A 17,127-nucleotide genomic window follows, 5' to 3' on the forward strand; every position below is an offset into this window, starting at 1 on the left:
AATAAAAGAAAATTACTCACATATAGAAACTCAATACTTACATTTGAAATTAACCATAACGTCCTAGACACCGCTGTTTTGACCCCTCAGTATATTTTTATAAATGTTAAAGGTTGGTCCAAGTCTGGATGACTGTCACAATTTTAGCTGCCCCATAAGGATGTCAGTCATAAATAGCTGCAGAACAGTATCTTGCTTATATGCTTCTAGTGTGGAAAACCTGAGGTTAAAACAGCTTTCAAGCTGAAAGCAGCCAGGAAATGCAATGACAGGGCAAGTGTGGCTGAAGTGAACTCAGTCTCCAGTGCAGAGCCAGTGACACTACTGGGGTCACATGAGACAAGACTCAAAGATGGACAGCAGATAGGTTTGAGTCCTGCATCTCAGGCATGTGCCATGTTGACAGGTATGCTTAGGCCTCACAAGTGATCCCACAATGGAATCAAGGCTCTTGGAAAGGAAAACCTCAAATTTTAGCAAAGAATTGTTCAAAAACTGTTACATCAAAAGCTTGCTAAAATGTTAAAGCACTTTTAAATATCAGTAGATCTCTGTCAGTTAATCTTGAGTAACCTTCAGGAACAGTTGTCTAAAGTCCAGCAGTGGTCCAGGCATAAACTAGTGACGCTGAGCTGATAAAAGTCATTGCAGAGAAAAATATGCATAAAAAGTAATAAAAAAATACTCTACAAAAAAAAAAAAAAAAAAAGACTTCCCTGATCCCCCACTTGATATTTTCAAAACATCAATCTCACTTGAGACTTGCCAAAGGCATGCCTTGTTGAGTACTGATCATCATATCCCAGCACAAGTTGAGACAATGGCAACATTTTTGACTTACTGTTAATTCTGGGTGTTTTGCCACCATTGCCTGGAGGATTCCACAGCTCAAGCCCCACTGCTGCTCTGCTGTTGGCTTTTTTATGTTTGCCAAACATGACCCTGCTTTTTGCTCATAAAGAAAATGAAAGGCTAACAATTGGTGCCTTCTGCCTGATGTATGGCTGTTCAGTGCAGCTTTCAGAAGAAGAAAGTTAATCACTTAAAGAGCAGCCACTTAACGTACATTTGTACTAAGGATAACTTAAAAGTGTTTGATGCTTCACGCCAGAAAGAAGTGAATGAGTGCTTCCAGTTTTTGCTGTAACAGCTTGCTATAGAAATCATACTGGGATAAAAAGAGATGGAGTGCAACAAGAGTTTCTTCAAGACCCTTCCTATTGGTTTTGAACCAAGAGGCTTGAAAAAGGCACTTAATTCTCTGAGCTGATATCTTGCTGGAGATGGTTACTGCTTAGTGTCTCTCAATTTAGGCCTGGAAAGTCAAAAGGACATATCCAGACGATTTCATGATACAGTAGGGTTTACACAAAGAAACTAGATTTTGTCATTTGTCTTCGGAAAGCTGATGTCGTAAGAAAGGAGGCAAAGATGTGCTTTCCAGGATCAAATAGAAGTTCAGTTCTCTTGTGAAAATGTGCTTTTCCAAGTCGCATGCATATAGTTCGTTAACACCACTAGTTAAACAGAAAAGCATTTGAATATCAAGAAGTGATAAAATTGAACCAAACAACAATAAAAAAGTTGTTTTCAATAAATAAGAAATGAGAACGTAGTGCTCATTTATAAGAGGTTACTAGGTGTAACGAGGAGAACTTGTTTAGTAAAATGATGTGACACATTTGAAACAAGCTTAGGCTGTAAGAGCACTTGCTGTTATCAGTAAATTAATTAGATCCCCAGAGATCACAACACATTAGAAGGCTCCTTTTGCTTTTCAGGCTTCAAGGGGCATGAGATTTCTTGGAAATTCTGCCTGCTTAAGAACTGTGGTAGTGTCAAAGAAAAGAGAAAAGCAGATTTGTGGAGTGAGTTTGACTGCAGTAAGAGGCCAGCCATTCCAAGTAGAGGGCAGGCTGCTGCCTTTGCACCCATATGGGATTTTCCAAGAATGTTTTTCAGGGTGGGCATCATGGGGAGTACTGCTTGTTACTCCTCTCCAGTATAGAATGCAATGGTAAGCTTTCCCAGCTACTCACCTATTTATTGGCACATCTGTTTACAAGCATAGAATTGAAATACTAGAATAAAACAGTGCGTGAGATGCACACAGATGGATAAATGTATGCTTGATGGAATAAATTTAGGTGAACAGAAATAGCAGGGGTGTTGCAATTGCATTTAAGAAGATAACCGAGTGTGATAAAGGCAAATGAAGGATTACCTTTCGTTTGATGTTCCTTCCCTTGTGTGCAATTCTCTCCAGATGAAACCTGAACTAAGAAAATCTGGGTTTTAAAGTGATTTCTCTACCTATTCAACTAATGCTGAATATTCATTAGGTTTTTTTGGCGTCCTTTTTAAAATCCCTTTTTAGCACAGAGGAGATAAGTGCAAGTGAAGTAGATTTCAATTCTGCAGGCTTCTCTATGTCCTGCTTGAACACCCTCTCAGTCTTCACTTCTGCCAGCAAAGAAGCACACCATAAGCCTCAGCTATTTTCCAGCCACCCCTTCTCTTCCTATTTTAATGTTATGGTTTCTTTGATCGCTTTATAAATGAAGTCCCTAACCACAGTGAGCTTCTAGCAGCACATAGTGAGTGATGCTTGTTCTCACAAGAGTGGCCTAACCCTCCCCTCCATCATCCAATAATATAAACCTTCAAAGAATTGCCATGCATTGCTGCAAAGATCTTTAAAACATACGTTTAAAAAAAAGCAAGTCTGGATTATTATCCACTAGAACCTATTCAATTTATTAATAGTTAGTATAACAAAGAGACCACTACACTATTCCTTTCATATCAGGATTTACTGTAGGACAATTGTACATAATTCACAACACAATTGTGAATTGTATGTAATCCCATATAAATATCATAAATCCCTTGTTTAGCTTGATTTACCTTCATTTTTGTTTGTTTTGTGCCACTCAGAGACTTAGGGTTTCTGTTTTCCACTGGACTAGAAAGCTGTGAACTGCATTCACACAGTATTAAAATACCATTTCTTTTGAATACCAGCATGTGATATCATATTCTAAAAAGGCAATAAAATGTTGACTATAGTAACAGAGAAAAAGTGGTCAAAAGAGGCGAGTATGAAATAGTGTGCCATAACTTCAAACAGACCAAGCTTTTCTCTGGAAGACAGATTACATAGAGAAGAGAAAAACCAGGATCTTAGAATGTCCACAGTGCTGATCCTAAGTGTTAATAATTATACTTCTGAATTCCCATTTTGTCCATTGTGAAAACAGACATTATATAAATCATGTGGTTGTTGAATCTATACGGCGATGAGATGCCTCTGCTCTCCGAAGCAAATGTAGCAAAATGTTAATCTCAAAAGGTTTACTTTACCTATATATATATATATATAAAACTGAGAACATGATGTTTGAACTTTTACAGTGAAGTTGTTTTTGAGTTGACTTAGTTTTTTTACTGAAGACTAAAAAATAGCAACTCAAACTACTAATGATTAATTTTATTTAAATTGCTTATAGGCTGAAGGAAAGGAAGGTTATTACTGAGCATAGGAGAGCTGGAGAAATGCACCAGCAGAAACCTACTGATGTATGAAGATGAAGGGAATGTCTGCACTTGAAGAGAAACTACCACAGAATGGACTAGAGTGGCCTGACAAGGAAGAAGCAATGCAGCAAAAGGTGAGTGGTCCTTGGAGGTAGCGCTGACAGGAGCTAGCGTAGTGCTCTGGCAGCAGAAGAGGCCTTGGTTGCGCCACAAAAATGATACCAGCAGTGCAAGGGAAGTGGATGTTACCATCCACTCCTATACTCATGACATATCACCTGGAGTATTCTGTTCAACTTTAGACTCCTGATAAAAAGAAATATGTTGAAAAACTAGAGAGGGACCAGCAGAGAAACACTGAGATGGGCAGAGAGCCACAGCGTGTGGTGTGTAAGGTTGGCTAAGGGTGCTGGGCTCGCTCAGCCTGGAAAAGGGAAGGCTAAGGAGGTAAATGACTCCTGTCATCAGCTATCTAAGGGGGCTTTACTGAAAAGAAAGAGGGAGGCTTTTCTCAGAGGTATGCAATAGAGGGGTGAGAGACAGCAAACAAGCTGGAGCAGGAGAAAGTTTGTTTGAAACGCAAATAAATTATTCCTCAAAGTGAGAGCAGATCAGCCCATGAACAGGAGAGGCTGTCAAACTTCTCTCTGAGGAAATGGTCAGAGCTCTCCTGGAGAAACCTGTGTCTCCAGCATGAACTAGCCTTGGGTGCTGAATAGGAAAAGAGGCTGGGCCAGATGATCCCCTATAGATGCCTTCCTTCCTTCCTAAAATATGCTACACTTCATGATTTCATTTGGGATATTATTTTCCTAAAGTTACAACATACTTTAAAATGCCTTCAGATACTTACTAAATGTTGGCAGATTGTTTTATTCAGGTATTCAGGAATGCTATTGCATGAGAGAAAAAAAAGAATGATGTGATGTAACACAGAGCGCAAGAGCAGGGGATATCACTTTCCATAAGCAACGCTACTTTGTAGTTTTAAAAGATACCTCACGTATGAAGTAAAATGTGAGATGAAATCATATCCAAAGGGCAGGTTGGGGATGAGGATAAGGCCAGGATCTTTTCAGTAGGGCCCAGTGACAGAAAAAGGGACAATGGGCAAAAACTGGAACATGGGGAGTTCCATAAAGCTTTACTGAGAGGGTGATTGGAAAGGAGCACTGGAACTGTCTGCCTATAGAAGTGGTGGAGTCTCTTTCTCTGGAGATATCCAGCACCTGCCTGGACGCGTTCCCATGTGACCTGCTAAAGGAAACCTCCTGTCATAGCAGCTTGGGATTTATGGTCTCTAGAGCTCTATTCCAATCTCTACAGTTTTGTCACTCTGTGGTTTTGAAACATCAGTATTAAAAATTCCTGCCTTAATCTGAGAATGAGTTTTGGTATGTCTAAGAAGAAACTTGTAGGAAAAAAAAAAATAAAATAAGATCAGGTAATAGTAATAAGACTTTAAAAATGGGACCATTTAAAAATTGAAATCTTCTAAAAAATACAGAAAGGTGGGCTCTCACATTCTCCAAAAAAATCACAAGTATATTTATGTTAGCAATTTCTTTATCACTGCTGCAAGTGGCTATAGTGAAAGAAATATATATTCAGGTCTCAAAGGACCTGAAAAAAATCTGGTTCAATCATATGCAATAAACTAAGGCATCATGTGGTTTAGAAGCTGTGTACAAGATTTACGTTAAGTAAATCCATCTGAGAAAAAATAAATAAATCACTGTATCTGTTAACAGCCACAGTAGTATAAGTATTGGTATACACTGCTTCCAATGAAGAAAGGTTTAAATGCTACTCTAGTGAATATGACTGTACAACCACATATATGCATTAATTTTACATTCATACTGGATTAGTATGTGTGTTTCAATATTTACTAAAATACAATCTTCTGACTGTGTACTGATAGGGTGATCTGTAACATGACCAGTAGGACTGAAAAGTCCAGTGTGCTCCAAGATGAAACTATCAATAGAAAGCTATATGCTTCTGTTGCTTCCCTGCAGGGTTAGCTCACTAGCTTCCAACACATCAACACTACTCTTGGTGGCCCCAAGCTGTGTGTTGCCATCTCCAGCTCCACTTCTCAACAGGAAGTCATTTCCAGTTCCAAATTCAGGCAGAAAAAAACACACATCACCCTCATGCTGCTTACATCTTTCGGCTTCTGCCCAGTTTCCTTCACAAATGTTTAAATTTACCAGCCTCACATGTCCTTTTTCACTCCCTAACTACAAGTTTTGTATGATTATGCTGCTTCTTCTAAGCAACAAAGCAAAGTTCTGGCCAGAGAGACATTTCGATGGACAGGACAAAAAGCGAAGTACAGACAGATCAGTCTCAGACAGTGGCTTCTCCATAGAATATACAATGTATGAGTCTGTTTTGTTGGTAAAGGGGGAAAACATAACATCCAATCAATGTAAAGTCTGCTGTCTGCAGGCTGTTGCTGCCTACAAAAAGGTACAGAACAAACAAGGCATGGCAAGTCTTCATGCATCTTAAGACTAGTGCGTCCACTAGTGATTGTTTATGCTCTTTAAAAATCTGTCCATAAAGTCAATTTTTTTCTGAAATACTTATAAGTTGTATGAGAAAGAAAAAGCATATTGCTGTGATATTTCCTCAAATTGATTCCTTTTCACATTTATATAAAGAAATCTTATATAATATATTAATTTGCACACACTTGAACATTAATTTTCTAAGTATGGCATGCTGTTTATGACATCCATCTGCTCAGACTTTGCTTCTTTCTCTTAGTCAGTCCACTTGAAATTAACATCCACAGATTTGAAAAGACAGTGCAAATGATAAAGTTGTTCGTATTTTTTGCATTCAACTTCCCATACATTGTAACCATTTCTGGTATAGATAATGTTTTTGAGAAATCAAAATGAAGATACGAATCAGAAATGCTGTGCAAAGCATTTCTCTAATTTTTCACACTGTGTATGATTTTGTGTAATAGAGGCATATGTTGCAACTTTGATCAGACAGCCATCATAATTCAATGCTCAGCCTGAAAACTAAAATTTGTAACTCTAAGAGGAAGGATGGTTCAAGGAGCAACTGAAAATAAAATCACTAACTTGAAACGCGGAGTGCACCTCAGCTGCATACAACTACTCTTGTTTAAAATTTTTTAGAAAGCACAGAGATTTGATAACAACACAGAATCAGAGGGCTGGAACTCCTCCCCTATGAGGACAGGCTTAGAGAGCTGGAGCTCCTCAGCCTTGAGAAGAAAAGGCTGCAAGTGACGCTATAGCAGCCTGCAGAAAAGCTGGGGAGGGGCTTTTTATAAGGGCAGGAAATGACAGGATGAGGGGAAATGGTTTTAAACTGGAAGAGATTAGATTTGGACTAGATATTGGGAAGAAACCTTTTACTGTGGGGGTGGTGAGACACTGAAACAGGTTGCTCAGTGAGGCTGTGAATGCCCCCTCCCTGGAGACTTTCAAGGCCAGGCTGGATGGGACTTTGAGTAACCTGGTCTAGAGGGAGGTGTTGCTGCCTGTTGCAGGGGAGTTGGCACTAGATCATCTTAAAGGTCCCTCCCAATCCTCACTATTCTATGATTATATGAATCACAGAATCATTATGGCCTAAAGGGATGTGCAGAGGTCAGCCATTCCAACCTTCTACTCAAAAGTTGGCATGGCTGCACGAGGGTGCCCATGGCTGTGTCCTATCAGGTTCTCACCACCTCCACTGGTCTGAACTCCACAGCCTCACCAGACACCTTCTTCATGACCACCCTAAGGGAGAAATGTTTCCCTTTATGTCAAATTGGAATATCACTGCTAACTCTAAGAAGAAAACACTTGCTTAGACATCAGCAAGTCCAACTACAGATATCAGAAAATACGAAGTAGTTGCTACCACTTGCTCTTGTTCTACTGTAGAATTGGTCCTGTAGATTTCACTGAAAAATGTAATCATTTTTTACAAAACACTGCCACATCTTTTGTGGTCCAAAAGACAAACCACAGTCCATATGAAATAAAACTGCCTTTAGCTGAATCATTCTGTCACCAGGAAAAAATCTGCCTATGCTGCACTCCAGGCTGCTGTGGCTGCCCTGTTGGCAGGACTGGGGATTTCTCATTAGTGCTAGCTCATTTATCTCAAACCACTCAACAGTTTGTGGCATGGATGTCTCCCTTTCCACTAATTTACTGTCTGTCCTCAGGCTAATCATTTTATCCATAACTTAGTTTATTCATGAAATCGGAGTGCAGATGTCATTTCACAATCTCAGGAGCACTCAGAACAGAAAGGAACTGATATTTGCAACATCTCAGATTGCACCATTTGGAAAAAGAATGGAAAAAATGCATAATTTTATATTTACCAAAAGTATTAGACTGCATCTCATGAATACAGCTTGAGATTATCTACTGAACAGCAGGAGACAGTTCAGTTAACTCATTCAGTTATTACCTTGAAGAAGAATCCTCCTAAAATGCCTTTTGTAATCACAGCAATCATTTTAAGTGTTTTACTACCATGAAGTCCAAGCAAGGGTTATCCAGGCCTAAGAAGCCTACCTGAACAGAACTAAATGAATTTTTTGATCATGGTTCTATAGATATCACCTCATTATGTAAAAAAGTTCTCACAGTTCAGAAAGGAAAAATCAGTATAGTATATTTTTATTAAATTACCGTGCTTGCATATTTTGCTAGAACTGGGAATGATAATGGTAGTAATACAGCACAAATTATTCTATGATTCTATGGATGTCCCTTCCCAGGAAGTGCTCAAGGCCAGGCTGGATAGGGATTTGGGCAAGTGGGAGGTATCCCTGCCTAGGGTAGAATCCTAGGTAGAGGATTCAAACTGTGTGATGTACAAAGGTCCCTTCCAAACCAAACCAGTCTAGGATCACAGAATCAAATCACAGAATTATAGGGGTTGGAAAGGAACTCTAGAGATCATCTAGTCCAACACCCCTGCCAAAGCAGGCTCAAGGTTGCACAGGCAGACGTAAGAAAGTTAAAGGAAACAAACAACAAAACATGAAATGAACGGTGCTTATACAAATCTGATTAAAGATATTTGTGTTGCCAGTTATTTTATATCTAATGATATAGTTTTATGGAGTTAAAAAGCACGGATGTATATAGCATTCTAAAGGGAGGTTGTATTAAGAGCTTCCCAGATTTATATCCCATCTTGTGTCAAGTAAATAAATACTTTGATTTTATGAATAAAAGGCACCAAATTCTTAACTTTTGCTTAAGTAAGTCTTTGACATTCTGTGTGACATGTCAAAATTAACCTCGTGTAGGTAATCTATGGTAGCATGGCCCTATTTAGACTGAATCCAAACTGACAGTGAATATCACTAAAGGCTATATTGGTCAAAGGTAATGAGCAAAAAATTAAGTCGTTTAGGTCAGAAAGCTGACAAAATTGAAAAAATTACAGATAGGTTGTAAGCAAGCCTCATATTTCCTAACTTTTTACTTTTCTCTATACAAATATCTTTGTTTCACATATTTTTTTCCAAGAGCACTCATAAAATCTTAAAGAGAAAAAAACACAACAGAGCAAAACACTCTACTTCCACCAAGAAGGGGGAGCTTGGATTCATTTATACGAGCAGAAAACTGGGGAAAAATCTTCCACTCTGTTCAACTTTATCTTCTCTTATGGATACTGTATAGCCATAGAAATGCAAACTCTACCAGTATAGACTGAATAGGCAATCTTTTACTGAAATTGAATGCTTGAGAATTGATTTTCCAAAGCCAAGAGCGTATCTCAGTGCATGTAACAAACAAATCTATACCCATCTTGACAGTCATAAATGAAACAGACCAAGGCAATATTGCAGAAAATTATAATTATTATGAAATATGGCTACAGTTCATTTGTCTCCCCATAAGAGAGCAGGCCTACTTCAGTGGTATGACACTTTGGGAAACCTGAAGTATTGGGCCACTATTCATGTGTACTATTACCATTTTGTTTTCACTTGTATATACAGGAATAATTTGCAGCACACATCTTGAATATTAGTGCTAAACTGCCTTACATCCTGAGATTCCTTTATGCTGATATCTCATAAAAATCTTGTGAACTTAAACCCATTATACATGAAATAGATCCCAGCTAGAAGGTAAAAGAGAAGTATACTTCTCGCAGTAACACTGTACAAAAAAAGCAGAACATACGGAAAGAAGTCTGAGATGAATGATCAGTATTTATTTTGTATTCTTCTGTTCTGTGATGGGTTCTTTTTTTTCTTTTCTTTTTTTTCCAGAATGAAACAAATAAACATTTTTTCATTGAAAAAGTATTTGACAAAGATTCTCCAATATGCCTTTGCATTGTTTTCTCTCTGCATCTTGCAGCTGAAAATAATTTGTTCTTTACTGACACATATCAAACACATTATTATTAGATAGCATTAAACTTCAATTAAAGTTCAATTAAAACTTCTATAGGAGCAAGTATAGTGAAGATAATCACATACTTTTTCTTTTTTTCATTGACATTGTTAAGGAAAACTTACTTACCCAACATTTTCTGCATCTTCATCACACTCAGCCCTATATTTGCAAACTCCACATTTTGAGTGTTTTCTCTGAACTTCTGTCCCAGATCCTTCATACTCTAAACAAAACAAGGTGCTGTTAGCAGAAAGCTTGACTTTTATATTAAGCTCTAATTTTCCCTGCCTAAAATCCATTTCCCTTCAAGTATATTGTGAACAGTTATCATATACTTACACTGAAGCTATAAACCTTAATAGTGCTCCCGCTTTCAAAATAGAGCAATTGGAGGTTGGTAGAACAGTAACAATGACAAGAAAGCATCCCAAAAGCACAACTTCTTCACTGATTGCCTCTTCCTTTATTGCTATTTCATTGTATTTATTCTCATTTCACCAGACATGCAATCAGCATTGACGTGTCCCAGACACATTCAATCTGAACTGGCACTGATAATAGATAAACCCTTAATGTTCTTGAGTATTAGACAGGGAATATTTGAAAGCTGTTTTCTTTTACAGTATTTAATTACAGATATTCTTACATTACTCCTTACATTTTTTCCACTTTTTATTTCTGATGACAGCCTCTGACTGTACTTACATCTCAAACACGCTATGGTATATTTTCTAGATTAGAACATGACTAAAAGAAGAAAGCCATCTTAACAAGAAAATGGGATGAATGCTATGCCTCCTGAAACATAAAATTAATACCCCAAATGTTCTAAAAAACACCTGCACTGATCTTGCTCTTGACACAGACATCAGAACTGTTAGTTGAATAAAAGAAATACGACTGTACTGCAATTGTTTCAATACAATATTTTCTTAGTATTTTTTGCTTGAACAGTGCAGTAATGGAGAGCTTGAAAAGAAGAAAAGGAAACAGAAATCTGCAGAGGCAGTCAAGAACTTTAATATATGTTCACATAAGGCAAAGTAATCACAAAGTTATTTCCTTTCTCATAGTTTCATGTACTATAGCAAGAAGAAATCAACCACCACCAATTAAAAACTTGCCGTATTCTTTAAATAGAAAAAAAGGAGTTCACAACAGTCCTTCCTAACTTTCCTCAATCTTCCCTGAAGGGAATCTTTCCTGCTATCCATGGGCTCAGCTTATATGGAGTGTGCATGGTTAGTCACTTGCAGTCTGTCCAAAGCGTGGAGTGCATTTTCTAAGGATGAATACACACCCAAACAAAATTACCACTGTAGGAATTCTATCACCACACTTATTAAACTGCAAGAGAGGTAATTTTCTTTTATTTTTACAAAGTTACATCTTATTTACGTTTGATTTTTAATATTTTCAAGGTACCGTGATCTTAGGCCTGTGTTTGGCATGCTAAAGTGTGCTTTGGTGTCACTTTCCTCACCAATAAATGCTCCCTTACAGTTTGATAAGTTAAACAAATGGCACTGCTCATGGCTTTCATTTGTGTTATTTCCGTTTTTTCCATTGTTCTTATGACCCTCTAAGCTGTTCCCCAGTATTGTAAAAAATATGTTATGATCCTCAGGAATTACAGATACAAGAGGTGGACACACTATTTCAGAGATGCCTTTATCAAGGTGAAATATAGTCTTTGATATCTTTAGTTAAAATAACCAACAATCACAGAACCACAGAATTATAGGGGTTGGAAGGGACCTCTAGAGATCATGGAGTCCACCCCCCTGCCAAAGCAGCTCCCTAGCCCAGGTTGCACAGGTAGGCGTCCAGGCGGGTCTGGAATGTCTCCAGAGAAGGAGACTCCACCACCTCTCTGTGCAGCTGTGCCAGTGCTCCGTCACTGCACTGCGAAGAAGTTCCCACACACATTTGTAGATTACTTCATTACCTCTCATTGTTCCAATGAAGAAAAATAAACATATGAGTAGCCCACAGAATTCTTTTTCAGTCATTTCTGAAGCTTTTAGGTGCAAACCAGCCAAATCTGTAGATTACAAAACATCTGCCTTTGACGTTTGGTGCTTAGTAACCTTCTGCTGTACTATTAGGATGGAAAATATTTCATTGTTTCCTATATAAACTATCTGACTTCACTTGAAATGCAACCAGAATGCCTTACAGAGCACTTCTGCTGCACTATTAGCATTTCAGTGTTTGTAAACAGTAATCCACAACTACTAAATAATTGTTTCTGTATGCTATTCAGTGTGAACTTCTCTCCCTCTCTGCTAAAATTGCTTTCTCTATCTACTTTAATATTTTTTGCTTGTTTTAGAAAAAGTGTGGTCTTTTTTTCTTGATTAGAACATGCACGTCCTAGTGTAGATGGAGTTATTTATCTGTACTTTATCCTGTTTACATATAATAAATACGCACAAATCACAATTACCTGCACCTCAGGTACTGTTAATTTACACCTGTCAGGATGAAGTGTAGTACAGATGAATGCATCTTGATGCAACGTTTCCATGTCAGGTAATGGTCAACTCTAATTTTCAGAAGTTTCTTTCATTACTAGCTGCATGATGTACCGGCAGCATAAAACACTGCATATAATTTAGATTGAAGTCTTCAAGAAAATGCAACTTTTCCCATTAGTACAAAATAAATAATTACTGGGTTGTTTTTTTTCAGCCTGGATAGGCAGCAAACATTTTCTGCACCCAACTTGTGTGCTGGCAAAATAAGTTCAGCCATTAATATTTGAGGGCATTAGTTCCTCTGTTGCAAGTGTCTCCAGATTGGCAATGCACTTCTTTGACAGATTGCCTCTCCTTTCTCCTTTCTTCTCCATATTTGATTGTTTCTAAATAGGTTATAGCCATTAATTTTAATTTTCCAATCAATCAAATCTTCCCAGCAGGTTTCAGTAATACCAATTAGGTCAAAATATGTTCCTAAATGAGCAATTCAAGCTCTTCTTGTTTATTATGCAGGCTTCTAATGTTGGTGTATAGATGATTACAGAATTTCTTCTCACTTTCTTTGGTGTCTTGATTAACGCTGCTCTTAACATCTTAATTTCATGTTGAGTGAAAGCTCATTTTCCCTATCTTTTCAGCTTCCTTTAGTGTTTCAGGTCAGCACCTCATTAATACTCTGTCCTTCAAAGAAATGAGGGACAAGGATGGAATCTGTGACTCTCAGTTGTTTCTCTGAGCTGCACTGCCCATTAACACTTCTTGAGTCATTATTTCCCTGCAGAAGATGGCCAGATCTACCTCAGGAACCTGCAAATGGGCAATTGCTCTGGAGGAACTGGCCAGCAGTAAATTGCTTCCCTTGGCAACTCATTTGTGTGCTCCTACAACTGCAATACCTTTGGTTCGAAGCAAATGTATTGATTTGTGTCAAGGTGAAGTTTGGACTGCCCCCAGGCATGGGCAGGAAAGACAGCTTTGGTATCATAGATTTATCGTTGCTAACAGTGAAATGGAAGGAGCCTGTGGAGAGCTGTGGCTGCTCCATAGCCATTTAGCTATGCAATAACTATTCCCAGGTCTGGGGAAGATCCCCTGAAAATCAATTCCTAACTGTATGTGGAATACAGAGATTATTTAGAGATTATTTACTGATGAGCGACCACATGGAAGATAACTAAAATCAAAACAATTTGGGAAAAATAAGAAGGGCCACAGCAAATCCTATTCTGTACCCTTAAGATACGTCCTGAAATCATACTAATCCCCTTGGTATAGAGCTAGTACTGAAAATTCCTCTCCCAACTACAGTCCACAAGCATCACACGTTATGGATGGGACTTCTCTCAATTTTTCAGTAACTTAACATCTCTTCCATTAATTCTTAGGGCAGCAATAATGATGCACTAGTTAAAATGGAGATTATTCCCATAATTTAAAACAAAGTCGCAAATTTGCTTTTCTGTCTGTAAGTTTACATTTAACGCAAGGGCAACAACTAGTTTTAGCTATCCCAAATTTCTGGCAAGCAGTGTCTTAATCAATCTAGACCGAGCTGCTGGCTCTTATGCAAAAGCATTTTTTGCCAGCTGGATCAGGAGCAAAGCCTAGCTTGGTAAGTCCAGAGAGTACACCTTGCTGTGCAGAACAGACAACATGGTGCAGCTGTAAGTGTGCTCCAGGAAAAACACCAGCCTTTGAAATTCCATTCTGGGCATTGCAGATTTAATGAAATGATGTCTGGACTATTTATCAGAGAGGTGCTTGAACAGGTTGAGTTTGAAGTTGATAGCTTAATCACAGCCCAGCGATGGCAATGTTTGTCGAGTGGTTATTATAATGATAGTGTGTGCACAACCTGAGGATGTGCAGAAGCAAGTGACTCAAGGCCACGCATTGCAAGACTCCCTGCCACCACTGCCCTTGTTTTGCCTCAGGTATTTTACATGTTTGATAACAATAACTTGTGTTTATAGTTACATGCTATGGATAACAGTGGGGAAAACTAGCTGGATCAGCTCTCACTCCAAGACCCTCTGGATAGGGAACATAAACACCAATTCACTCTTTACTGTCTTTCTTCAAATATGGCCAAACTCCCTTTTTTTTTTTCCAAAGACGCGATAGCTTTGGAGCAAGCACTAAAGAAATTATGCACAAGTGGAAGATGATAGAAAATGGAAAGGACAGGAAAGTCACTACATGTCAAAGAAGATGTCCCACAATTTCGTAAAGATGCCAAGTGTCGTTCTGTGAGCCCTAAAAGGAGGAACCTGCATAAGAAGAACCTGCTTTCATTTCTTATCTGTCATCCTGCACAAGAGGCAAGAAGAATCCATCCTTCTTAGTCCAGATCCCTGCAACACTGTGAACAAGCAATAGCCCCTTTAAAGTCCCTGCTAAGGATGAGTTCTCACCAACACAACACCAGAATATGCAAGCTCTTTGCCTCTGTGTTGCTGAACCTTTGGTGAAATTATAGGAATTCTTGCAAGTTTAGTTTGGTGCTCACTTCACCTACCGAGTATAGGATCTCAGAAATAAATAGAGCTGTTGGAAGTAACAGTGATACTCAGTGGCAAACCATGTGATGGAATCAGCACTTACATCTCTTGAAATCACTCCCCATTATAGAAATATGCCTAAAAGACATGATGTTACCTACTATCCAGGGTGTTAACAACCATCAAGCTCCTGCAGTCATATTAAAATACATTAAAATAAATCAGTAGTATTATCAGAAATTAAAAAAAAATTATTTGAGGTTCTAAATGGTGTCTGTTTATATCACTCTGACTGTGTGACAATTATTGGATAAGTGTTGTCCCCAGTGAGGGGAAGGAACAGATGGCAGCCTGCTAAAAAGCACATACTGTATATCAATTTATTAATTACTAAATGCAATCTGCTAGACGTTCATCACAAGATACTTTCCCTATTAGGTTTCAGAGGGATTAGAAATTCAAAACAAATTATTTTAATAATAATTAACTTAGCTATATGTATTGCAAGCATGTTATTTCCTTAGCATAAAAGCCTGAAATGATTGGGTGCCATCTGTCTAACCACTACTGCATCTTTTTCTTTTTTTTTTTAATCAAATGTGCATTTTGCTTAGTTACAGATATGCTCTGAACAAGAATAAAAAATATCATGGGCACAGCAGGACAGTTAGACATGCTACCCTTGAAGGTCTCTTACTAATCAACAGGACCTGTCTCTTCAAGGACACTGATGTGTCTCTAAGAAGTTGGCTTGAAAAGTCATGAGACATTTATTAAAAGCATGGCACCATACATAACACATGCTAACAGTTTTCGGCGCATCCTTATGAAGGCCTAACTAGGCCACCAAGTGAATAACACAAACAGCACTTGCTGCCTGTATCAAATTGAGAAACTATAGAGAAAATGGAGCAAGAGGGAGAAGAGTCTTTACTTGGAGGAGACAGAAGGAACTAGTCAGCAGTTCACATTTAGCAAAAGAAAGGACCTAGGGACTCAGAAGGAATATGGTTCTCCTTCATAAGTTACTGCACTATGTCTGCATGCCAGATGGAAAGTACTACCAAAGAAAAGCCTTTCAAACAAGGACTACTGCCAGAAGGAAGCAGATTATCTTTGCCCAGTATCTCTGAAAAAAAAAAAAAAAAAAAGAATCAGCTTCCACTTCAGTGGGACAACACTTCTGAAAAAAAGACATGTAAAGGCAAGTCTGAGCCGAATTTAGAGTTATTGGTAGAATTTACAGTTGTCTCACTATTACTTGAGCAGTACAGCAGTGAGATTTTGTTTTTAGAATATTGGCAGAATAATGAATTAAAACAATCTGATGACTTCTGAACACTGAGGTCGCTTCAGCTAAACCAGAGGGCTTCTGCCTGGCCAAGAGCCTTGGCTGCCAGCTCTGTACATAATGAGCAGGCATGAAGACCACTAAGATGACTGCTTCTCTTTATACTCCTCTGGTATGAAGTTGTGCAACTAAGGAAAAAAAAATGCTTTGATATACAAATTACTTTGAAGAAAACACTGGAAACGCCCACCCTTAGTCACATTCATGTATCCTGGGCTGCACCATATGAGTGGCCTGAAAGGCAAGGGAGGTAACTGTCTCCCCTCTACTTGGCTCCTGTGAGGCTTCATCTGGAGTATTGTATGCTGAACTTCAGGAGAGGGACCAGAGTAGGGCCACGAAGATGGTCAGAGGGCTGGAGCACCTCTCCTATGAGGAAAGGTTGAGGGAGGTGGGCTTGTTCAGCCTGGAGAAGGCTGCACGTAGAATTCACTGCGGTCTTCCAGTATTTAATAGGAGATTATGAACAGGAGGGAAATTAACTTTTCACATGGGTAGACAGATACAGAACGAGGGGGAATGGTTTTGAACTATAGGAAGGAAGACTCAGATTTGATGTTGGAGAAGTTTTTCACAGAAGTGCTGGCACTGGCTGACCAAGAGATACAGTGGATGCCCCATCCCTGGAGGCACTCGAGGACAGATTGGATGGGGCCCTGGGCAGCCTGAGCTGCTGGGGGGCAGTCCTGCCCGTGGCAACAGGATGGAGTAGAATGTCTTTACAGTCCCTTCCAACCAAAGCCCTTTTGCAATTTTATGAAATCCACCCAGGTTATCTTCCTTAGGCTGCTTTACTGGGTCAAGACAGTTCTTTTCATTGGGAGAACTTGGCAGGT

At 38.7% G+C, this 17,127-nt stretch overlaps 1 protein-coding gene across 1 annotated transcript in view; it reads right to left on the reverse strand.

Moving 5' to 3' along the window:
• TMEFF1 (transmembrane protein with EGF like and two follistatin like domains 1) overlaps nucleotides 1-17,127 on the reverse strand; it is a 124,110-nt gene that overhangs the window by 14,685 nt on the left and 92,298 nt on the right. Inside the window, 1 exon segment of the mRNA XM_065752660.1 lies at nucleotides 10,083-10,179. Coding sequence (XP_065608732.1) covers nucleotides 10,083-10,179 — 97 coding nt within the window.

The sequence above is a fragment of the Cyrtonyx montezumae genome, unplaced genomic scaffold (genome assembly GCF_038088225.1).
Source record: "Cyrtonyx montezumae isolate F1298 unplaced genomic scaffold, pur_monq_1.0 scaffold_8, whole genome shotgun sequence".
Lineage (NCBI taxonomy): Eukaryota > Metazoa > Chordata > Aves > Galliformes > Odontophoridae > Cyrtonyx > Cyrtonyx montezumae.